General features: G+C 51.1%; 8 protein-coding genes and 1 non-coding gene across 9 annotated transcripts; 5 read left to right on the top strand and 4 right to left on the bottom strand.

Moving 5' to 3' along the window:
- Window positions 1-783: 783 nt before the first annotated feature.
- BKA58DRAFT_460377 (multidrug transporter) lies at window positions 784-3,101 on the top strand (the record flags this gene model as incomplete). Its single annotated transcript, XM_046174759.1, has 7 exons — window positions 784-1,420; window positions 1,481-1,522; window positions 1,573-1,861; window positions 1,930-2,453; window positions 2,512-2,607; window positions 2,667-2,836; window positions 2,889-3,101. 7 exons carry the CDS (start codon window positions 784-786, stop codon window positions 2,952-2,954), a joined length of 1,824 nt encoding a protein of 607 aa, XP_046023245.1. The 3' UTR covers window positions 2,955-3,101.
- BKA58DRAFT_207599 (uncharacterized protein) lies at window positions 3,102-7,777 on the bottom strand. Its single transcript, XM_046165976.1, has 4 exons — window positions 7,323-7,777; window positions 6,328-7,195; window positions 3,735-6,225; window positions 3,102-3,684 (listed from the first exon to the last, which is right to left on the bottom strand). The coding sequence occupies exons 1-4, from the start codon at window positions 7,600-7,602 to the stop codon at window positions 3,130-3,132; spliced, it is 4,194 nt and encodes a 1,397-aa protein (XP_046023244.1). The 5' UTR covers window positions 7,603-7,777; the 3' UTR covers window positions 3,102-3,129.
- BKA58DRAFT_207595 (uncharacterized protein) lies at window positions 7,778-9,913 on the top strand. Its single transcript, XM_046165975.1, has 3 exons — window positions 7,778-8,318; window positions 8,376-8,830; window positions 8,889-9,913. The coding sequence occupies exons 1-3, from the start codon at window positions 7,953-7,955 to the stop codon at window positions 9,790-9,792; spliced, it is 1,725 nt and encodes a 574-aa protein (XP_046023243.1). The 5' UTR covers window positions 7,778-7,952; the 3' UTR covers window positions 9,793-9,913.
- A 567-nt stretch (window positions 9,914-10,480) lies between these two features.
- Window positions 10,481-11,693, bottom strand: BKA58DRAFT_207534 (putative CmcJ-like methyltransferase). The gene is made up of 3 exons (XM_046165973.1): window positions 11,026-11,693; window positions 10,716-10,957; window positions 10,481-10,638 (listed from the first exon to the last, which is right to left on the bottom strand). Exons 1-3 carry the CDS (start codon window positions 11,514-11,516, stop codon window positions 10,532-10,534), a joined length of 840 nt encoding a protein of 279 aa, XP_046023242.1. The 5' UTR covers window positions 11,517-11,693; the 3' UTR covers window positions 10,481-10,531.
- BKA58DRAFT_207565 (anticodon binding domain of tRNAs-domain-containing protein) lies at window positions 11,592-17,102 on the bottom strand. The gene is made up of 3 exons (XM_046165974.1): window positions 16,703-17,102; window positions 14,598-16,542; window positions 11,592-14,543 (listed from the first exon to the last, which is right to left on the bottom strand). The coding sequence occupies exons 1-3, from the start codon at window positions 16,922-16,924 to the stop codon at window positions 11,872-11,874; spliced, it is 4,839 nt and encodes a 1,612-aa protein (XP_046023241.1). The 5' UTR covers window positions 16,925-17,102; the 3' UTR covers window positions 11,592-11,871.
- Window positions 17,103-17,179: 77 nt separating this feature from the next.
- Window positions 17,180-19,596, top strand: BKA58DRAFT_388254 (spindle pole body formation-associated protein-domain-containing protein). The gene is made up of 2 exons (XM_046170635.1): window positions 17,180-17,546; window positions 17,594-19,596. The coding sequence occupies exons 1-2, from the start codon at window positions 17,489-17,491 to the stop codon at window positions 19,423-19,425; spliced, it is 1,890 nt and encodes a 629-aa protein (XP_046023240.1). The 5' UTR covers window positions 17,180-17,488; the 3' UTR covers window positions 19,426-19,596.
- BKA58DRAFT_388253 (peptidyl-tRNA hydrolase) lies at window positions 19,597-20,913 on the bottom strand. The gene has a single exon (XM_046170634.1). It carries the CDS (start codon window positions 20,697-20,699, stop codon window positions 19,692-19,694), a length of 1,008 nt encoding a protein of 335 aa, XP_046023239.1. The 5' UTR covers window positions 20,700-20,913; the 3' UTR covers window positions 19,597-19,691.
- On the top strand, window positions 20,914-22,792 carry BKA58DRAFT_388252 (XPA protein C-terminus-domain-containing protein). Its single transcript, XM_046170633.1, has one exon. The coding sequence runs from the start codon at window positions 21,194-21,196 to the stop codon at window positions 22,433-22,435; it is 1,242 nt and encodes a 413-aa protein (XP_046023238.1). The 5' UTR covers window positions 20,914-21,193; the 3' UTR covers window positions 22,436-22,792.
- On the top strand, window positions 22,751-22,838 carry BKA58DRAFT_t65. The gene has a single exon. It is a non-coding gene; the product is annotated as a tRNA-Cys (tRNA).
- The last annotated feature ends 485 nt before the right edge of the window (window positions 22,839-23,323 follow it).

The raw sequence follows: 23,323 nt of genomic DNA, 5'->3' as shown, positions 1-23,323 counted from the left end.
TTTCTGTTTCATTGTCGTGGCGTATACCAGACAGAGCCTATGGGTGGTTACCTGCTCTTAGTGTACATATAACTATGTCTAATCGGCTCCGTATGGATCGCATAATCGACACGTTGACATACCAGTGATCAGCGAACATCTGTGAATTGGCTGCAATCGTCGAGCGGAGATTCGTTTAGCTCCATCCAGAAAAGCAACACTTGGGTAAGCGGTGCTCGTCAGCAAGTACATGTCAGCCATAGAAGATCAAGTATCGGATCTTGGCGGATCTGACAAAATGCACCACGTCGACGACCACCGATCAGTAAACATAGCAAAAGGCTGAACAATTACTATCAGCTCGTCCAGCTACTACGTTCTAGCAACAAATCTTGATCGGTCAGCAAAAAGAGCAAAATACGCCGTTGGGCTTGTGGCTTCCCTGAAGTACCAATCACGTGGCTGACAATCCGCCGCTTTCGGATCTTACTTGCCATGTCCGGCGTCTTATCAGCCTCTGGTCATGCAACTTTCTCTGGGGATCTAGTTACTCGTTCGTTGATATCTAATGGCTTTTGCTGACTGTAGCGCTGATTTGTCGTTGTTGAAGGAGATTGTCGGAGTTGGCATTCCTGTGCATTCGCTGGATAGAAGGGAGGGGCAGAGCCGCTTGTGGTGTTGTCTTGATGATTAGAATAGACAGGAAATTCTGTAGGTATAAAGACGTTGTTACACAGGAAAGGTCCGAGTAACCTTCCTAATAATATCGAATTTCGCGACATCCCGTACGCGTACCCAGAGGCCATGGAAACAATCAGGGAGATCGTCCGCGATGCGCCCTTTGGCCAACTCGTCCGTTACGCAACACGTAACCGCTTCTTCAAGTATCCGGAAGAGTTACCTGGGTTCGAAATCCCATCTGCATATACTGAGAAGGAGACCAGTGCCACAGCTTCGCAAGATCAAGTTCACTCGAACCATTCTGCAACTACCAACAGACAGCCCGGCCCGGCCCCAGCTACCACTACCCCTCTCCAAGCCGACCTCGAAAAGCTTCCCTCCAGAACCGCAGAGGTAGAGAACGCATCCGATCGCAACTCAACCTCAACCACCCCGCTCCCGTTGCACGCCCTCCCCTTTAGCCCCTCACGCCTCGAAGCCGAGCTAGCCCTCCATACCACACACTCACCCAACCACGCCATCGCCCCCGTCAAAACAGCGGATGGCCTTATACTAGCCGAATGGTACACCACAACCGACCCTGCTAACCCACAGAACTGGCCGCAGGGCAAGAAGACTTGGACGGCGTTTCTGATCTGCCTGTATACGTTCATTGTGTATGCGGGTAGCTCGATTTATGTTAGTAGTACGCTGTTGGTTATGAGCCGGTTCGGGGTGGGGGCGTTTAGAGCGAGTTTGGGATTGGCGCTTTATGTGCTAGGTAAGACTTTCTTTCCATGGTTTATTTGATGGTAGTATGGATAACTGACAACTCGTGCAGGGTATGGCATTGGACCGTTGTTGTTCGCGCCGTTGAGTGAAGGTATGTGGTATCTTGTCTCCTTCTTGTTCTTCGCTGACGGTTCATGACAGTACCGCAACTTGGTAGAAACATACCGTACATCACCACTTTCGCTCTCTTCACCATCCTCACTTTACCTACCGCACTGGTAGACAATCTCGGCGGCCTTCTCTTCCTCCGCTTCCTGCTCGGCTTCTTTGGAAGCCCCTGTCTGGCGAACGGTGGAGCTACAATGCAAGACTTGTACTCTCTGCTCCACATACCATATGGCCTGGCTTTCTGGACAGCAGCCGCGTTTGCTGGACCAGCTCTCGGGCCTCTTCTATCTGGATTTTCCGTCTATGCGGAGAACTGGCGATGGTACGTTTTCTTGCTTCATCAATACAGCCTTCTTCTTCCCTCGATGCTGAATAGTCATGTGTGTCCAGGTCTCAATGGGAACTCCTCTGGATGGCCGCTCCAGTCTTTCTACTATTCTTCTTCTTCCTCCCAGAAACACAGCCTACGACCATCCTTCTCCACCGATCTGCCCGCCTGCGTGCGCTGACCGGCAATGCAAATATTCGTACGCAAACCGAGATCGATCGCAAAGGCACCAAGTTTTCCGCCACACTCCTCGATGCCGTTATCAAACCTTTGGAAATCTGCGTGAAAGACCCCGCTCTCTTCTTCATCAACGTCTACTCCGCGCTGACATACGGCATATACTACTCTTTCTTCGAGGTCTTCCCTTTGGTGTATTTGGAGATATACGGGTTTAGTGTCGGCGAGATGACGATCGTGTTCCTATCGATCATCGTGGGGTGCGTTGCTGCTATGACCATTTACTTTTCGTATCTGAGGTTCTACCTCATACCGGACATCCTGAAGAGGGGGCTGAGACCTCAAGAGCATAGACTCGTGCCGGCGATCTTCGCGAGTTTTGGAGTACCAATCGGACTGTTCATCTTTGGTAAGTCAGATCGCGCAACTAGAACTGAGATACTGAGTACTAATGGCGAGATGTGTAGGCTGGACGGCTCGTCAATCTGTACATTGGATCGCTTCAGCTATCGGTATCGTCATATATTCGACTAGCGTGTACATCATCTTCCAGGCTGTCTTCTGTAGGTCATTGCCTATACCTCTACGATGCTTACTGTTCACTTTGCTAATGCTTCTTCAGCGTATGTCCCCATGTCTTACCCGCAGTACGCTGCATCCCTATTCGCAGGCAATGACTTCTGTCGCTCTGCTTTCGCTTTCGGATCCGTACTTTTCTCCCGCCCCATGTATCTCAAATTGGGGATAGGGAAGGGAATCAGTCTTTTGGGTGGATTGAGTGTCATGGGTATCGTGAGTCTCACTGGATGAAGAGATTTTGGAATTGTGGGCTAACTCAAAGTAGATTGGGATGTATTTGATCTGGGTCTATGGTGCCAGGTTGAGAGCGAGGTCGAAGTTCGCCGTGTAGAAGCCGTCGTATTGCGAAGAGAACACGCTCAGGTTGCAGGACACGTTGGTGGGACCGTGCGCATGGATCGAATTTCGCTATCCATTAGACCTGAGATAACACACTCGCGAAGACTCTAACAGGAAGAATCAGTTAACTTTTATTACAACACCGAATCCCTGATATGTACGTATCGTCACTTCGACCAAAATACAATGAGATCATCAATGTCGTCATCGTCAAGCTCACTCGGCTTCTCCTTGAATTTTGGCCCATAGCCTTCACGCTTACTCCGAAGCCTGGAGTAAACCTGATAACAGTTCGCCAGCTCATTTTCTGCCTCTTCTTTCTTTCCCACTCCATTCAACGCTTTATGCCGCATCCAGCACGCTCGGGTTTTCTCGGGCATATATGTGTGAGAATTGGAGAATGCCTCAAGAGCATGGTTGAGGAGAGCAAGTGCCATGTCATAATTCCCAAGATTTATGTGATGCTCTGCGACTTTGACAAAGACGTCGGCCGTACGGTGATGGCGGTTACCAAGAGTTGACTTGTAGTGCATGAGTGCGCGGCGGTGGTAGTCCAGACTGGATTCCACGTTCCCCAAGGCGTGGAGAAAGCGGCCGGTGATGAAAGATACCCGGTCTTCTTTGCCAAATTCGGTTTCGCGGTCTCGCAGACCCTTCTTGAGTGTTCTTGACGCTAGCTCATTGTTTCCTTGAAGCCAGTATGCCAGACCCAGGTTAGCAAGCTACAATAGTGATTAGCGTTCATGACTATACAACAGCGAATTTGACTCACAGGTAGCGAAATCATGGTTTCAGTAAACTTGCGATACTTGCGCATTTCCGCGATGGACTCTAGGAAGCAGTTTTCCCCTCTCTTCCAGTCACGGTTGAGCATATACGCATTTCCTAATTCGTTCCAAGAGATGGCGAGACGCATGTCCTCAGTATTGCTCTTCAAGCTTTCTTTCACCATTTCTTCGTTGAACATCGTATGATACTGCAACGCATCAGTTGGCTCGTTGATCTCAAGAGCTATGCATCCTCTGTTGTGTGCAATCTCGGTAAGCGAATAGTTCAGCATCGAGAGAGTCACAGTGTTGCCATGCGCGAGTTCGGGACGCTCCAGCAAGCGGAGCTTGAGGGACTCGCATATTGACTGGGCCATGTTGTTGGAGTAGATCGCATCTGGAGACTGGCCACGTTCGTGTTGGTACCAACCACTATCTATGAGGAGCTTTGCAAACTCGTAATCGTCAAATGAGTCCGGAGATGGCGTGATCAAAGGAAAGAGAGTCTTCAGGCGTTGTATGTGGGGGAATAACTCTTCGCAGTTCTCCCAGCGAGCGATGCCATGTCTCCAGGTGAGCTCTTGGAAAGTCCACCTGTCGTTGATTAATTCCACACATGCAAGGAAGTATCTCCTCATCTCAGGCTGACGCAATCTAGCTCGTGCTACATCTTGCACTAGTCTGTGTACTGATAACTTTCTTTTCTCTTTGTTACTGATGAGGAGAGATCGCGCCAGCAGTTCGGTGCGGGCGGCAACGTAATTATTTTTGATAGAACGCACCACCTCAGAGTCATCATCCTTTACTGGGGAAGTGAAGATGGATTCTGGGATTGCGTCAGGGTCCAGCATAGAAACAATGTTGATGAGTGCTGCGCCTTTCCCGAGGCGGTCGAAGGCCCATACAGATGCCACGTTTGACTGATAGTTGCTGGTCGAGCGCGATTTGTCTGGAGTTTGCCAGTCAAAGAAAGCCTGTGACCCTTCATGATCCTCGAAAGAGTAGAGGAAGTCCGCAAATGAGATGTTCTTGGAAGCGACGATAGAGCCCATTTGGCTGAGAGCGAGAGGCAGACCGCCCAAACGATTGGCGATGGTAGTTGCAGCTGCCATCTCAGGCCCAGGAGTGGATTGTTTGCCGGTTACGTGGAACAAATACTGTGTGGCTTCGGATATGCTGAAAGGTTTTAACTCTAGAGAGGCCGACCATGAGTACGGGTTGCGACTGGTGATGAGTACAGAACCTGGTCCGTTATATGGCCAAAAGCCATTCAACACCTCGCCGTCCTCCACACCATCAAACACTAGAAGCCAAGAAGCCTTTCCTTGAGTCTTTCCGCTTTCGCGTGATCTATCTTTCTCCGGATTGACCAGCCACCCTTTCAATACATCCCTTGTGTAGTTCAAGTCCATCGCATCTCGAGATTCAGCTGCTACCAAACCTAAGCCAATGGCCAAGTCTTTGTAGTCCCGGGCTATCTTTCCTGCATCTTCTGCATGAACCCATAGGATTGCATCGAACTTGGTTTTGTGCTTGGCCACAAATTCTGCTGCAATTTGAGTTTTCCCCATACCACCAGGACCGTAGATTGCATAACATCTTGGCCAGCTCACAGGCTTGTTGTCCACAGCTTCGTCTTCAGCAACGCCACATATGGCTTTTTGCATCGCATTGAGCGCATAGTCCCGGCCGTAGAAGTTCCTATCGGGGGATACAGGCACCTGGTAGGTAGGGAGCGTTGGTCCAGAGAATGCGTTCGAGGTGAAGTCTTCAAGGAAAAGCCGCTGTAAAAGAGGCTGCAGGGTCTCATCGCGATCATGCCCGAAGTATGGTTGTCGTTCAATGAAGCTCCAATCTTCTTCGTACGAAGAGTCAAGAAGTGGTGTTGTCTCTCCGCTCCTGGTCGGCATCTCAGGTGTGATGGTACTGTCAATGTCCTCAGGAAACGCCAGACTTGACGCTCCATTAGATTCCAGGATTCTGGAGCCGTTCTCGCTCTGTGCAGTGACGTTTTCGGCTCTTCCCGTTTGTGATGGGCCATCTGAATGTTCTTCGGCCTCGTCTTGCCATGGCAAAGCTTTGACGGCGAGGGACTCTAGATGAGCTGCAAGGTGTTTGATGATACGATCCGATAACGTTCGGTCTCTCTGCGCTTGACTCAAACCAGCCGAATGACTAATTCCGTTTTCGCTTGGTACGTACGAACACAGAGGGCACTGCGGGAAGAGGATAGGCGTTGAAACTTTGCTCTTTTTCGCTAGCAGAGGTAATTGTGACTCAGTGAATGATTTGGAGTGTTGACTCCGCATGTGTTTGAAGTATGCATCTTCACTTTCAAACCGCAATGCCGAATGGGTCTTGGATGTGCACCTCCAGCGGGTATTATGCTCTTGCAGATGGGCTATCCAAGTAGCTTTGTTTTCGAAGAGCTTTTTGCCATCTGGACATCCTTCGAAGAGACAGGTGTAGGGCTCAAGGTCTTCCAGGACATGTCGTCTGTAGTTGAGTCAGCTATCAAGACTTTGCCAGTCGCGATCAATGCAAAGCACATGATATACGATTCGCCAAGGTTGACTAATTGAGCCTGCTTTCACATACCTCCAGTGAGAAGCCTTCGATTCCTTGATTGGTAATATGAGGCAACAGTATGGACACTCAAACTCCTTGCTGCCAGCAGCTGGCTTAGGTGGGCGTGGCAGCTCTATTGGTGCACTCGATGAAGGTGTGGCAGTAAAAGCGGTAGACTGATTTGATTTTGCGTCCTCCAGTGCCCGATCAAGTGGCAGATTATGCTTTCGGAGTGCGGATGCAGAAGTTTGTGATAGATCGGAGGTTTTTGACCGGTGAAGCTCTAGGATCAGAGTAGGCGATAGTGACGGCTCATCTGCTAATCTAGAGGCGCGTACCGTTGTGTCCGTCTCTCGATTTTTGGCGTCATATACCAAGTCCTCCCGCGTGCCTTCCTTCGTTGGATGCACCACAGACAATTTCCTCTGGTGGTGTCGACGGTATAGAAATCGTTGGCGACGAGTGACAATGCCATGCGATAACTTGTTGCGCAGGAATTCAGGCGCATGCGGGAAGTAGTGATTCACTATCTGGAGAGTAAAAGCTGCGAACGTATCGTTGAGTACGTTGTTTTCCTCATCTCTCATGATGAACTGTTCGGCCTTTTCGTTCTGAGATGATCTCGACGGCTGGCGAATCAGAAGGGAAAGCCGGTATAGCCGATCGATCGCTTTCTCTATGCCTGGTAACCTCTTCTCTGGTAATGAATTCTCTGCTGAAGTCGCAATGATCAGCTCATCTTGAACTGAATCCGTCTCCGTTCCTTGGAATGATGATGATATTGCAGAAGAAGTCGAATCATCGAAGCTTGTATCTCCAATTGATCCATCGTCACCAGTAAGGCTATCGATACGATAGAGCGTATCAGATGATCCTTCTGGTCTCAAGCTCGCGATAGCTAAACGGATACAGTTAGCCATGTGTTATGACTCAACTTTCTAACCGCGTTGCATGTCGCTCAGGTTTTCTTTCGTTTCTGCCTACGCTATCTGATCTCGCGAGAAGGTAAGGGTATTGATACTTGCCTCGTTTTGTGAAGTCTGCCAGAGTGATAAGGAATTCCAGCATAAACCTCTGCGTTTGCTCGTTGTCACGAAGTCGGTAATCGAGCGATGCGTGACCTTGAGCAAAAGCTCCGATGTTTGCCGCCCATATCTTGAACCTGGCGTATTGCTCTTCAATCCAATTGACATTGTAAGTATCATCGGACTTGTCGCATGCGAGACCTAACTCTTCACTGATCTCAATGAGCAACTCAAACTGGCCTTTGCATCCTTGAGCAGCTGCGCGAAGCTCATAAGACATGCTAAAGGGTAGGCTGGTCCCATCAAATGACTGAACGCGGCAGGAGAAAAATTAAGAACAAAGGCTACAGCAGAGCCTCGTCCGGTGAAAAACCTAGATTGATGGCCTGAGATAAAGGTTAATAATATTACTGACGCTATTAATCGGTCAGTAATGGTGTAGGGTATGGAACAAGTATTGGTAGTCAAGAAACATACATCGGCGGGGTAGAACGCCCGTCAGCCCAATGACGCCCTCTTTCGTTCCAGCTCACCGGATCTGTCGTAGGCTGTGATGCGTCTGCCTTGACCTTCCTTAGATAATAGCCTGCCCACCACCTGGAAAAGACATGCGCCTATCTTGCCAACAAGATGTCTGGTGCTGAGCTTGCCCTGGCTATTGTGCCGCTTGTTATAGTGTTGATTGAACATCACCAGACCGTCTTTCGCAGAGGCAAGGCACTGACCTTCTCCAAAATCAGTAATAACCAACAACTGGACTTCTACCAAGAACTGCATGCTGAGATACTTCTACTTAATTTGACTCTAGAAAAAGTACAGACCACCTGTACGAAAGTGTTGTCCAGCGAAGCATTACCGGACAAGTCTCAAGCTGAAGCAATCGAAATTGCGCTTGGCAAAAATGCAGACCACTTCAATCAAATTCTGGACCGGGTGTTGAAGAGCATAAACGACGTAGTGCGAGAGAAATCAAGCGTGCTGACGGACGATGATACAGTAAATACTCCATCACAGGGACCTCGAAAATGGCACTACCTAGGCTGACTTTTCCAGGACAGCCAATATGCTATGCTGCACCGGCTTCGTCACTTCGCGGAAACGATTGAAAAGAAAGAAGCGAAGAAATCGGCTCGCGAAAAGTTTCGGTTCGCGCGCAATGAGCAGACTCGGAATGTGGCGATAAAACGCATACGCGACGGAGTACGGAATTTGGAGCGTGTATTGGGCTCTTCGACCGAAATATTCGAGCACCAGTGTCGCGTGTCTCGGAAAAGAACACCAGCCGATAGAATGAAGAAACTCCCCGAAGAACTGTTTAGGAAGTTAGCGAGCAAATGGTCCTGCTCTTGCCGCACACGACATTTAGCAAAACTGTGCTTGTGGAATTGCTGTTGTACGTACGATAAGCGCGGTGATTCGAACGACAGTCTCGATATCATCGTATCTGTGCCCATCGAAGATCAAAGGTCGTCTCAATGGCAAAAAAGCAGTATTCGCGTTACTCAGAGGTTAGTCGCAGAATCATTCCCAGTGTGTTGCTGAGCTTTGCTGAAACTCCGTGATTAGCCAAGAAGATCGAGCGAAAAAGAGGAACCATAACGACCCTCAGGTTCGGTTTGCAGGCAGCCAAGCACCGTCCACTTCCTCTTCAACAAGCACTCCCTCATCGGTACCGCCAGGTCGCAATATTGAATCCGAGTCGCTATGTGATTTGCTACAGAGAGCAAGGACTTCGAATACAAGCCTTCAAATCTTGTTTGAGAACGACATGCTATGGCAACAGAGAGCCAAGCGATCAGACTCACAAATCCGCCACCAGTTGGATGCATCTTTGGTGAGTCTGTTGGGAGATGCAAAATGCTGGAAAGAACGCAGCAAGTCTCGCGAGAGATCGATTTTGGCTGTAGTTCTGGCGCACGCGGTCATGCATTGCTGTGAAGGTCCGTGGCTTCGCGCAGACTTCAACAAGAAACAGATCTTCTTCTTCCGAAAGCACGGTGCTCAACATCCAGACATTTGCCAGCCGCTCCTTGCCCTAGACTTTACACATCATCAGACCACTATTGACGACGACGATCTATTCTCGGTTCACTCAAACCCCACTCTTCTGTCTCTGGGCATCCTGCTCCTCGAGATAAACGACGGAATTAAGATAGAGGACCACTGGGCTCCAGAAGACCTCATGGGTGGCTCGGTACCGAACGAGAGCACGAATTTGACGACAGCGCTCCGACTACTGGAGAAGCTCGACGGTGAGCTGTTTATCGGATCACAAAGCGCAGTACGGGCATGTCTCGAGTGGGATGAATTGAATGACGGAAGGGAGGATGAGGACTTCGTGAAGCGAGTATATGAGCTCATCGTTGAACCACTAGAGGAGGTGTTGCAGCAAGCCTGGGGTGTCACACCAGAGCAGCTAGGATTCGATAGGATACACAAGAGTCAGGAGGCTGGTTCGGGGGGCACATAATGTAACGGGAACGCGTGCAGTAAGTTTGCGATGTGGCCCACTTTTGATGCGCAGGTGACGTGATGCACGCGTTTTAATTGGATTGAAGCCGGCGCCCCCTGAACCACCTCAACAGCCCGTGCTGCTCAGCCTTCTAAAACGCACAGGGCAACTAAACTGTGAGGTTGGATTTTGCAGTCCAACAGACACTCAGCTTTGCTCTTATCGACTTTCACAGCCATTGTAGTTACACAGGGAATTGTTACGTATGCCATGTCCTGCATTGTAGGGCAAGAATACACTTTGCGCCTCTTGGAAATATTTTGTCACAACCCACTGACCCACCGTAGTCCTCCGCTAGCAGGTCCCACCGCCGGAGACTCCCACGATGACGGCTTCGACTACTAGCCCTACCGCCGATTCTCAAGCGGCCGTTCTGTCTCCGGACGCGATCGTTCCCACGGGATCCAAAAGACAACCGTGGCGCGAGGTCTGGCCTGCGCCTCGAGAGCCTCAACAACAAGCCCAAATTTATGGGTTTGCGAAAGGCGAGGTAATGGTGTTCGATGGCAATGCGGGCAATTTCTTCGCTAGAGATGGCTGGACCGTCGAACAAGAGAGCGATACACGAAGCAAGGTCACTGCAAGGGGCGCATAACAGAGCGTAGGGCTGTCGCCTACCCGCTGCGGCACAGTTCCATAATACATTATGTACGCTCTGGCGAGGGGGCTTGAAACGCAGCGCTGCAATGCATATAGACTATTCAACTGGCTCGTCGAAGCCTCCGTAATACACAAGTGCCCTTACCTCGATACTCTCCCGCGGCTCTCCCTTCTCATCCTCAAGCTCGAAAGCAGTATGCGGCACTAGAGCATTGCGCAATTAGCATTTGCACATGCTGCACACTGGCTTCCCATACTGCATCCCCATCAAAGTCACGTACCAGGTTTCGTTCCCGCGTTCGCATCAGTGTCACTTTGCAAAAATATCCACGCCTCATCCGCGCATTGACGACTGCACCACCACCACTCCAGTCCTTCGCTCCAATACAGCTGTCGATTCTCAACCACATAATCCGGGTAAACGAGGTCGCACGGTTCCAGATCAGTCTTCGTGTCAATGCAATGCGGATTGCAAAGAGCAAGTGGCCAGTCTTTCACAGGGCCACGCAATGGTTTCCAGAAACTATGACGCTCGGATCAGCAAATGATAAACGAGGATGTCTCAAGAGCAGGAGACTTTACTTAACACACTGTATTCTCTCATTTCCGATGTCCATGTTACTGGGGTTGAGCTGCTTGGCCATATCCACCGCCCAGCTCATCGTAGTATCTACATGCGCAATACTCGTCGGCTGATTCCAGCGATAGCTTTCTCCAGTACTTATTGGAAATTCCGCATGTCTCTTACGAACAGTATGTTCGAAAATTTGTACTTTCTGTGCGCCAAGAAAGCCTTTGATGAGGTTTGCAACCTCGCGCAAGTAGATGCGCTTCACCGCGTCATCGTCGTCGAATTGTGCGTATGGCAGTTCGGATTGGAACGGCAAGAGCTGCAAGCCATGTTTGAAGAAGCTTAGCGGTTCAGAACGTGCGCGGACATCTTTGATGATGATATCGTGGTTCGTGAGCTTTATGTTCGAGGGCGGAAAGGCTGACGGTGGGGTGAAGCGGAGAGAGTATGGCTTTTCGACCTCGTATAAAGCATCGCGTTGGAGGAAGTTGGTTGTGGAGATTGTATCCATCGCCTGAGAGATTTCAATTGCTGTAATTGTGACGGGAAACTACTCACGCTCAAAAGGTTCGACCGCGTATGCTTTTCGAGGAGCCAGCCTCGTGGCAGTGCCCCTCACCAATCACACAGCTGAGCATCCGAGTCATAGCCAGCTCCTGTGTACAGCGACTGTGTTTGGCTTTCAGCGATCCAGGTAAAAGCAGCTGGATGACCGCTGATACGACTGTTTCTTAGGTCCTCCCTCATTACAAAAAGGCTTGTTTACAAGATTGCTTTTCAAGGAACGCGTTCTGGAGGCATTTAATGCTATTCTACCAAACGACTCCAAAGTACAAGCTATCACATATGTTACAGGTAGCTGTTCATCAGCTCTCCAGGTCATACAGCAGACACCCTCCAGTCCTAAAATTATACACGAAAGCCTTTCCTACAGCCCCCTCTCTATCTGTTCCACCTTCGCCCTTGTTCTCTACCCACCTCGCCCTATAACCCAGTAGTAAGTCATGCAGCTCCTGCAGATATTTCCTCTCAGCGAGCGGCATCTTCTGGATGAAATAGCGCCAAGAATCTGGGTCGCTGAGACGCGTCTCCTTGAGCAGGTTCATGACCTCTTCTTTCGACTCGATAGCCGCAATGGGTGCGGATTGGAATGCAGAAAGCAGATCTGTGGATCGTGATTGTGCGGCTTCGACGATAGACCATTTGTTGCTCTTCTTCGATCGGTGCTGGGCGATAAGGACGTCGACATTCGCTTTTGACGCATTGGAAGCGTCGCTCGAAGTTGGTGGTGGAGCTTTGATTAGGCGGGCTGCGCTTCCTTCGCGTTCTTCGCGGTCTCGGAGTTCGTTACGGAGGTAGTTTATGAGATCCGTGCTGCGCAGATCTGTGTCTTCTTTCTTTGCGATAGATTTGACCTTCAGTTCAGGCTTGTCAGGGGCTATGCCGTGTTTGATCACAATCACCCAGCTATGTCTGTCGTCGCGATAGTGACGTAGGATGTCTTCGATGGAGTGCGCATCGACGGCGAGTTCAGCAGTATAGCCATGGGCGATGAGATCGGCTACCATCTTGATGCCAGTGGAGCGGAGAACGTTCGGATCGAAGCTAGCGACCAGACAGTCGCAGCGTCGTGGCATCCAAGAGATTGATGGCGTGTCTTCTTCAGCGTGCTTTCGCAAGAACGTCGATTTCTCAGGTTTCTTGATGTATCGGCTCATGGAGTTGACGAGTCTGTCCCACCCCAAGTTCACACCAACAGCGTGGTATGCAGCCGCTGGATGTGCGTGGTTCGAGCCTCTCGGACGGTATTCTTCGATCAGCTTATCGTACCGTCCACCTGCAGCAAGCACCTCCCTCTGCTTCGTGTCGAACAGACATTGGAAGAGGATGCCACCAGAATAGAACTTCTCATTGAAGCTACTCAATACACTGATGTAGACCTTGCGCTTCACGCCCCATAACTTCATGTAATTGATAACAGAGGTTAGGTGTGCAAAGACAACGTGAGTCCGATCAAGGTACTTGGTGCCTTCAAATAGTCGCCGCAGCTTCGCAAAGGCCTTCTCTGGGGTATCGCGCCAATCGAAGCGTGCCAGATCATCTAACGATGTCGATGGAATACCAATGTCGGAAGACCGTAATTCGTTGCGAATCAACTGCCAGTTGTTCTTTCCGATATTTAGCTTACTTAGGACTGCTTTGACTGCCGCGCGTTTTGGAAAACTGATTCTGCAGAATTCCATGATCATGTCTAACAGGTCGGCGTGATTCAAGTGGAAACACATCTGCGTTGATCGAAATGAAGGGAACTCATCGATGATCTCATCAACGACCTTGAGAACCTCTGCCTCTTTCAAAGTAAGGTCAAGCGTATCGTATGACAACACATCGAAGTCTGCCTCGCCGTTACTACGTGGAGCACTTCCGGTGTAGTCGTCACGGTAGACATGACCGATTGTGAAAGTCTTCTCTAGGAACGCTCCACCTCGACCGATGCTACGTGCGTACGGCAATGTTAGATCGTAAGGTAGTTGAACCAGGGTTCCAGAGGGGTCGAAAAGTTTGACGACCTTCGTGTCCGCATAATGGTCGGACCAGGGTAGTAGAACTTGACGTTGTATCTCGACAGCGCCGTGGCTCCGAAAGACCATGGCCAATCTGTCCCTCACTAGATTCTGTAGAAGCACATCATTAGCCTTGATCTTCTGGGTAGTCGCGCTCAGATCCCATGCATGGTCTTTTGCTTGCGTATCGGGTTTTTGTGAGAAAAGAGCAGCCATCATCTTTGCGTAGTGTGGCGAGTTTCGATCTGAGAGGGCCTTGAGCGCTTCTTTGACGGCCTCGTCTTCCATCTGAGCAGGCACCTTGCCGCTCCTCAAGAGCTCCGTACACCCGGGCCTCTCTGAAGGGCGATGGCTGATGAGAGACTTGATAATGGTACCCTGCAACGACTTTTCCGGCGTCTCGAATTCTTGTGGAAGATCATGTTTCCTCTCCCGCAACGATCGAATAACTTTGTCGCGCTCCATGGCAGTCCTCAAGGGAAAGCACATCTCGAAGAAGATGATGCCCATGGAGTACATGTCCACCTTGTTGTTATAGTCGCCAATAACGCTAGAACTGAGCTCAGGAGCAACGTAAAGCGCAGTACCGACACTCCGCGTCATGTCGCCGCCATCCTGTGTACCATTAGAGGACTTTGTATCAGGTCTCTGATATTGGCCACTGGTAGCTAGTCCAAAATCACCAATCTTAGGCACCTTAGCCATATCGATGAAGACGTTGTCAGGCTTGAGGTCACGATGTATGATACCGTGGCCATGGATGTGAGCGAGCCCTTCGAGAATTTGCCGGAACAATCTCCAGTATTCGTCTGGATCATCATAAAGTCCGGTACGTATCAAATCCCGGAGTGTCTGCTTCTCGCAAAACTCCATTTGAATGTACAAGATTGACCTCGAGGACTTTGCAGGTGTTGAGTCGGACATGGCGCGTTTCTTGACTGCCGGTGAGAGTGGTCCTAGACTAGCCTCATCTTCTGTTTCCAGTCAGCTTGCTGTATACATAAGGCTCCGTGCCATTCGGTACTTACCTGAGTCGGACCCAAAGATTACTGCACCAACGTCATCTTCCGACTCTGCGTCAGACCCAAATTCGATCTTCGGATATCCACTGGAGCTAATGAAGTCTAGTCCACCGGTGCTCTTTCCATAACCGCCGCCATCGGTCGTGGTGGTCCCTGGAGAAACATCCGACTCCCAGTCAGACTCATCGCCATCTGATGTTGCCGAGTCATAGTAATCATCTGCTTCAGCCTCTGGCCAGGCAGTATAGTAGCGTACCACACAGCTGTGGTTGAGCCGCGAAAGCAGCATGACTTCCGAAAGAACTTCGCTTAATGCTGCTGCCGACTTCTGCTTGATCTTCTTGATAGCATAAAGACGACCGTCGACTTTGTTGCGGGCTTTCACGACTTCGCCGTACCCGCCCTTGCCCAAGCGACCTTGTTCGACCCAATCATTTGCGTATCGTGAGTACGACGGAACGAGACCAGAGGAAGACTCTCGTCGTAGCCTGTACCGGCCTAATGAGGTTGAAGAGTTTCTTGAACGTACAGGTGTGGAAGGTCGCTCGTATACATCTACGTCGTCGCGTAAGAATTCGCACGGGATGAGGTCGAAAGCTGAAGGTCGTTTCTTGGGGTCGGGCTTGAAGAATTTGCGCAGAACTTCTTGTAACGGTTCAGAGCAGCCAAGAATATCGGACAGTTCTTTGGGTGAATTGTAACTTCCAGGCACATCGAGTCCGAAGAGCATCTGGAGGAACGTGACCCCTAGATCCCATACGTCCGTCTTGCGGGTGTGACGCGCATCCTGAGACAGCTCGGGCGCTATCCAGTAGAACGATCTTAGGGTTTTCGTTGGCTGTTCATCCCAACATAAGCTTCGCAGGTGGTACAGAGAGCCTTGGAAGCTGGCATCGGCTAGCAATACTGTGATACCACCACCGGGCGATCTCTTGAATAAGATATTGTGAGGATGAACGCGCTTATGGACTATACCGTTACGGTGGTAGAAGTCCAGTGCTTCTAATAGCTCGATGGTCCAAGACCGCACTCTCGCAACCGGTAGGGGTCCATCATCCGCAAGTCGCTCGCCTAGAGAACCTTTGTCGGCGTGATCCATAAGGATACTAATCTCCCATCCGGAATCGGGTAAATGCTCCACTTTGAAGTCCAACACCGCCATGATGGCTCCTTGTCGCAATCGCTTGATCTCCTCCATCTCGTCTTCAAACTCCATAACTGCCTTTTTCAGCTGTGGGCCAGCAGCAGCGTTCCCGCCACCCACCCGAGCACGTTTTAGCACCAGTGTAAGCGTTGCTGTACTTCCGGCCGGTTTAACTAGAAGTTGTTCGGTCAAAGGGCCAGAACGTAAAGGAAGTGGATTCTCAACGCCATTGCACTGGATAACGGTATCTTCGTGCTGGATAACGATGGTCCTATCGAAGGAGATGTAGTTGTTACTCTCCGCGCTGGGAAAGTACGAAGGCGGAGTGTTCGCGGATACACGGTGCTTCTTGCGCTTTGCCATCAGGTCTTTTCGGCGCATTTCGTCACCCACCATCTGCTGCAAAAGACGCTCCTCCTCAGCCTTCTCTTCGTCACGCTTCTTCTGCAACTCTTCTTCCTGCTGCTTTAGATGTTCGACAGCAGCGGCTTCTTGTACTGCTCGCTCAGCATCCAGATTCTCGTAGGTACCGTCCGTCTCGCGGACAGCGATCTCGTCCTCTAGTATCTCTTGAATGGCCGTCGCAATATCGTAGATCATCACCTCACCTAGCAACTCGCGAGGTCGAGTCTTCAGCAGGCCATAGAGCCTATCCCACGTGCTTTTCCTGAGGCTGCCACAATCCTCCAGGGAAAGTTCGGGCAGGGTCTTGGGGTAAGTAGCCGTAAGCTTCGCACAAAGCGTGATGGAGATCTTTTCATTAGAAAAAGACGTCAGCTTGACGCGTAATACGCGATCTGTGGTTCTCTGCCCTCTGGTCAGCGGAGGCCCAGCGACAAAGACCCGGTTCTGCACAATTTGAATGCGAAACTTGTACACACCCTAAAGTGTACATTGTCGCAGGTCTCAAGGTCGTGTGGTCGTAGAACCTGAACTGCGAGTCCAACAGCGAGGTTTCTGTACTTACGCTCCATGCTCCTTTGGCTTCTGATTCTTCATAGTCGTCCATAAACACAGCCTTCAAGACTTCGCGTTCATCTTCTTGTGCTTTCTCGTAGGTTTCGGAGGTTTGCGAGACCAGCGAAGGTCGCGGTTCCCCGAGCGGACTTGTTGGCCCCATGCCATCGTCTCCTGGCGTGGATGCATTGTGCGCTGGTTTCTTGTTCTTTGGTGTTCTTAGCGGTGCCATAGTGGGCTACTGGTGGTTGATTGAATAGGCCGTCATATAGTATGGGTATTGACGGAGAGACTAGCAGCCGAAGCTGCTGCCCTTCACACTGCAGACATCTCGATCTTAAAAATCTGTAGTGAATGAAAAGTGATGAGAATGGCGATACGTAGAGACTTCGTGGCCAGCGCACGTCGAGTAGCGGTCGGTGGGGGCGATATGTTGGCGACGCCCCGCTACCCTTCCTTTCCGCGCCATCCCTGCAGGCGCCAGCAGAGCCGCCGGACGCGACTTCCTCATGTCTGAAGATCGACCAGCAGGCACAACAAACAGCACCGTAACTTCCTTTACCCTGACGATGCCCTAGCAGCTTGTCGCATGCTATTCTGGAGGTGTTTGCGACTCATCTGCGACTGTACGAAGTGCTCGAAAGCGTCCAATCCACCTTCAGCCCTCGTTTTCTGCGAGTAAACAATCCGCCAAACAAACACACGGAAATATCCACACGGCGCATAGCGATCTCCATTCTCCCACAACCCTCTCGGTTCCCTCCTCCCGCTCCACGACGAGGACACATGCTTCGCCATGTTTTCGTGGATTACTGGCCCGCGCATCACGAACGTGATAGAAGATCTCCAGCCCGGTTTGTCGCACTGAGGTACGCGTCCAAAGACGTACTAATAGTCTTAGAAAACAACTACGAGTCCACCTTCATCGAGCCTCCCGAGACGCCCGCTCATCAGTTCGCCGTCAAAGCTTTCAAGCACGCCATATTTGGAACGCCTGCACCCGAAGAAGCGAAAGATGCCTCGAAGAAGAGCGAGAGGAAGGCGAGGATAGATGCAGCAAATGCAAAAGCATTTAATCTCCCCGCGGCGAAAGAGAGTGGGCCGCCCATCTCTCCATCGAAACAGCCAGGCGGCATCCTCATGACGCCAGGTACCGCAAGCAAGGGAAGGAAGCAGGTGTCGTTCGGGTCGCACGTGGTAGACAATGAAGGCAAGCGCGGCAATATTGGCAAGACCGGCATACCCAGTGACTGCCCCGGAAAGTTCCCGAGTCCTTGGACACCTGGCACACAACTGAAGCTTGACCCGGAAAGTGACAAACGACCGCGCACCCGCCTCACCGAAGCCCTCCTCGACGCGCGGACAACCACACAGCCGAAGTCGGGACAGAAACCGAAGGCGAGAGACGACAGCGACACCACAATAGACTTGGGTGCCCCGCGTTCCGAGTCTGGTAAATACTGGAAGGAGCAATATGAGAGCTACGCGGAAAAGAGCGAGAAGGAGATGAAGAAGGTCATTGCCAAGCAGCAGCTGGCGAAGAAGTTCGCTATGAAGAAGGACGGCGAAGCCACAGAACTATCCACCAAGCTCGAGCAGGAACGCAAGCGATACAGGCAACGGGAGCGAGACCTGGAACAACAGAACAAAGATCTCCAGGAAAGGCTACGTCAAGCGATGGCTGAGAGCATGTCTTCGAATATCGAGATCGCAGCGCTGAAAGCCCGAATCACAGTCCTGGAAGCGTCAGGCTCGATACCTTCCTCTGAACTTCAACAGAACAAAGCTCCATTCGAGATATACGAAGATGCGAATAAGGATAACCCACGATCGCCAACGCGTGGCTTAGATATGGACCCTGAAGTGTCATTCGCTCCTAATAACAGCATGGCTTCGTCTACCAAGGAGAACTCGTCGCCCAAGCCCCGCCTTCACCGCCGTGGTACGATTCCTGACACTTTGAACCGACCAGTGCTCCCGTCTAGACTTGGAACAGCAGAAGGTGAAGCATCTATCATCCTAGGCCGATCGCCTCATGCACCGGCACGCCCCTTTGAGATCACTCTGGAGAAGGCGCTTGCACAGCCTCAGCACGAGCAACCGCAGCGATCGCCACTGAAGATCCGCAGGCCAGTCGCAGCTGACGAGAATTATGCGCCAAAGTCACCCGCCGCGATCCCACCGTCTAGTCCGTTACCTGTACCATCTCCGGGTCTTGATCCCTGGATGGAGATTAACAACAGTTCGATAGCGCAAATGGACAAAATGGCTCTACCGGTCTCTACCGGTCAGCCATACTCACGGCCTGAGTGGAACCCACCACCAAAGCAACATCGAGTATCGAAATCCATATCGCACGTAAAGTCGACAGAGACAACCAAGTCAAACGAGAAGGTTACAATTCCCGAGCATAAGGTTGAACCTACACGACGCAGGGAACGTGCTACCGAGAAGGCGACACACGTCTCAGAGCTCGAGGCAACCTCTGTCCCATCGAAGAAAGACGAAAGGCAAAAGGTAGACGAATCCAAAGCCAACGCATCATCCCATCATGCTCCTACCGACAACAAGTTTGACCTCTCGAAAATCACAGCACACCATGCAGAAGGTTCTGCGCAAGTGAAGCATGACCGGAGCCAGATGTTACCTGTTGACCGCAAAGAGCAAGCAAGAAGAAGACTTGAAGAAAGAAAGAGGTTGAGGAAGAACGGTACTACTATTGTTGGTTCTTAATCGTTCACTGGCGTTTTGGATAGGGGTGTGTTGTGTTTTCGTCTGGGTGATCAACACGTTCAAGGCATATGTTATCGGAGTATGGTGTTGTCCTGAGCATTGGATTCTGGTTTATCGCACGATACCTTCACATGCTTCATCCTTTAGAGCATTCAGTTGAATATTCAAACATTGTATTATTCCTTCTCATGCAGAGCGCTCTACTGTGTCTCATAGGGTATCGTCCCAAACGCCTTAGAAATGCTTCATCGCCCTACGCAAAGCCCTCACTTGTTCGCCGCAGCAATATCCTCCAACGCCTTATACACCGGTATAGTAGTCTTCTCCAACTGCGCCCGCTGATACGACGTCATCTTCCCCAACACATACTTGCTCACCACATTCGGGTCCCTACTCTCCGGTCTACCTATTCCAACGCCTACTCTCCACCACTTTACGCCTCCAAGACTTCCCTGACAGCTCTTAATACCATTATGCCCCTTCGCGCTCGCAGCACCATCTCGAATTGTAACCTTCCCCAATGCAGACTCAAGCTCATCATGCACAACCACCAACCTCCCTTCCAACGTCGCACTTCCTGCAGCCTGCCGTATGCCGCGCAACCACTCACTGTATGCCTTTTTCACTGACCCCCCGCTTATGTTCATTAACGATGTGGATTGCCAGAATGTCCAGTCGTCCATTGCGTCTTTGTCTGTCGCTACTCGCCGGTATCCCGTTAGGCCGAATGCCATGTGTGTGGCTGGAGGTTTTGAAATTAGGCCTGACATGCCTTTCTGGAAAGGGCCATAGCGTTTCGCTTCTGCGAGGGCGGAGGTGACGATGTGGCCGGCGGAGTGGAGCGTGTTGGCGTAGGTAGCGCCCGGGTTGCCGATGGAGGCTATGAGGAGGGGGTATGCGGTTTGCGCGGCGGGCTTCGCCATTGAGGGTGATTGCGGTATGTACAGGGACGAATCGTCGGTTTTGGCAGCAGACTTTCGGTTCTGCCTTGGTGGTTTGTTCGGCGGGTTGCGGGGTTGGTTTGTTGGTGTCTCGGTGTCGGAGTGTGTGGGTGTCGGGAGGGCGGAGTCGTGTCTTTGCTTCTCTTGCTTGCGCTCCTCTTTGCGAAGCTGCTTGCGCTTCCTTCGTCTTGCGGCTGCGGTCGTGGGCTCGTCGCTGCTGTACTCGCTGTCTTCTGGTGCTGAGGCTTGGACATTTTCTTGGGGATCGGCGGTAGGGATTAGCGAGGCCGCCGAAAGGCTCGCCACGTGCGCACGTGTGCTCGCGTCTGACATGATTCTAGAGGAAATGGTGTTTCGAGAGATGATAGCAAGAGCATTGTGCGGGATATTCGGTCCTTAAGCTTAGCAACACTGTATGCTGGGCCCGCTTTGTGAAGTGTGCCATGGCTCGTCATTGCAGTCGCTGTGAATTGTGCCGCTCACAGCCACACGTAAGAGTCATAGGGGATTGGTAAGGGCGCAGCATGGCAAACCGCCCTTTTCCGGATGTGACCAATATGTCATCATGGAAGATTAGAAACGATTTTGCAGACTTCATTAGCATGTGGATAGTGATTTGAGACGCGAATCGGAAGGTACAGATCGTGGGATCTCTTGGCGTACATCATTGCTCAGGAACAAGGGTCCCGGTTCCGCATCGCTCTAACCCCGATGACACTTGCCACTTGCGCGGCTCAGTAGTCCTCCACTTGGGTACCTCTTTACACATCCACTCCAGTACGACTGAGCATACCACAACTCTATCCGAGTCCTCTCGTCGTCTCAACATGTCTGCACGACCAGCAACGCCACCAAGAGCGACTCGCTCAGCGGGCAAGCTGCCGCCGAATCCGCCCACTCCAGAGCAGATCAGGCGCATGGAAGAGGCTCGGCTTAGGGCAAAGGCGGCTGCGCAACAGGCGCAAGCATCAAAACCTTCACCAGCGCCGGTCGCAGGCACGAAGCGCACATACTCGTCCATAACCGCCGCGCAAACTCCAGCGACCCTTCGCAATGCGGCTGCAGCATCTCCTCAGAAGCGCGACCAAAATGGCTTCATACAGCCACCCTCGAACGATTACATCCAGCCGGCGAAGAAGTACGCGAGGTCAGACTTCATCGACTACGACTTCAGTAAAATGACAGACACAAAGGGTGGCTTCTTGAGTACCGTAGACGACCCGCACAATAAGGCTATGCGGAAAGGGCAACAGAATGAGGAACAGAAGCCAGAGGGTGTATCAATGGCAGAGTGGGAAAGAGAGCGCATAAGACGGAAGCTCCGTGCCAACCGGGCCGGACCTTATGAGCCAGGTATCTCTATCTTGGACACAGTCAATGGCAAAGAAGAAGAGGACGAGGAAGCCGCGCTGCTCGAAGCTGCTGAGAACGCCGAAATCGAAAGCGGTACATTCAAAGGCAAATACGGCGACGGCAAGCGTGACGTCAAGGGCAAATGTCGAGAATGCACTAGCCTGGAGATCGACTGGAAATGGCAGGACATATTCGGCATCGGCATATGCAGTATCTGTAGGGAGAAACTCCCAGACAAATACTCACTCCTCACGAAAACCGAAGCGCGAGACGACTACCTCCTGACCGACCCCGAACTTAAAGACGAAGAACTCCTCCCCCATCTCGAACGACCAAACCCGCACAAACAATTCTTCCATCCCATGCAACTGTTCTTACGACTGCAGGTCGAAGCCTATGCCTTCAGCCCACAGAAATGGGGTTCAGCAGAAGCGTTAGATGAAGAGTATGCGAAGAGGCAGGTCGTGAGTAAGGAGCGCAAGCAAAAGAAGTTCAAGAACAAGCTCGAAGACCTGAAGAAAAGGACGAGAGTGGAAGCCTATAAGCGGGCGCAATTAGCAGGCGATAGCGGTGATGCGCAATTCGGACAGAAGATAAAGGGCAGGTATGATAGACACGAGCATGAATGGGGCAGGAGCGTGCTTGACCCTGAGACAGGGATGACGAAGAAGAGGTGTGAGGAGTGCGGGATGGAAGTGGAGGAGTTGGAGTTTTAGATAGTCTGATGATACCCATATATGTTCGCTTTCTTCACTAGATAACGCGTTTGATCTTCCTCTTGAACTGGGTGCTCAACCTTTCTGGGTACAGTAACCACGCTTAAGCTGGATTGTGTCTAGCGCGCATTTCGGGCTTCGCAGCCTATCACTGTCCCTCAGCGCTAGCCCCATTGCCCCTCCTTCTGCTCTTAACGCACCATGTCTCCGTCTCCACCGCATCCCTGTTCCCCATTTCGACCACCGCCGCTTATTCTCCATGTCGCTATGATTATATTATTTTATTTTGTCCCATTACTCATCGAAACAACTCACGGGCCGGTAACTCAGTGGTAGAGTGTAGGACTGCAGTTGACCAAAAACCGTCTTCCCGAAGTCACCGGTTCGACTCCGGTTCGGCCCTGAACGTTTCTTTTTGTTTTTTGGACAAGTTGACAGCGTCTTCCTTTTTGTCCGCAGCGAGGGTGTCAAGAGCTGGCGCGTCGTGATGTGTGGTTGAGGGCTGTGGCAACCTTTTTGCGCCGCCTATGAGCATGGTGGGACAAAATTGACGTACATTTGCATACTGCGTTGTAGGTTGCAGGTACAAACGAACACAAAATAGATTGTTTCGTGATCCTGTTACAACAAATAAGCAGCGCTGTTGCCAGAGCGCTTCCTTCGGAGCGAACGCCTCTCAAACAACGTTCACTTATCGCGCGGTTGTTCAGCACAGGTAGATGTCTTCCACCTGCGACTCCTCCAGTCCTTCCATCGCTTCACCGTTCATCAAACCTAGAACGTAACATTCGCCAATCAGCTGGTAATGCCCAGTTTCAGCATCTGGTCGAACAACAAATAGCATCTCCAGTCCAAAAAATAGTCCGTACAGCCCGTAAACGGAGCTGA

This window comes from Alternaria rosae (genome assembly GCF_020736505.1).
Source record: "Alternaria rosae strain MPI-PUGE-AT-0040 chromosome Unknown BKA58scaffold_7, whole genome shotgun sequence".
NCBI lineage: Eukaryota > Fungi > Ascomycota > Dothideomycetes > Pleosporales > Pleosporaceae > Alternaria > Alternaria rosae.
This window is presented reverse-complemented; position numbering and strand designations above follow the sequence as displayed.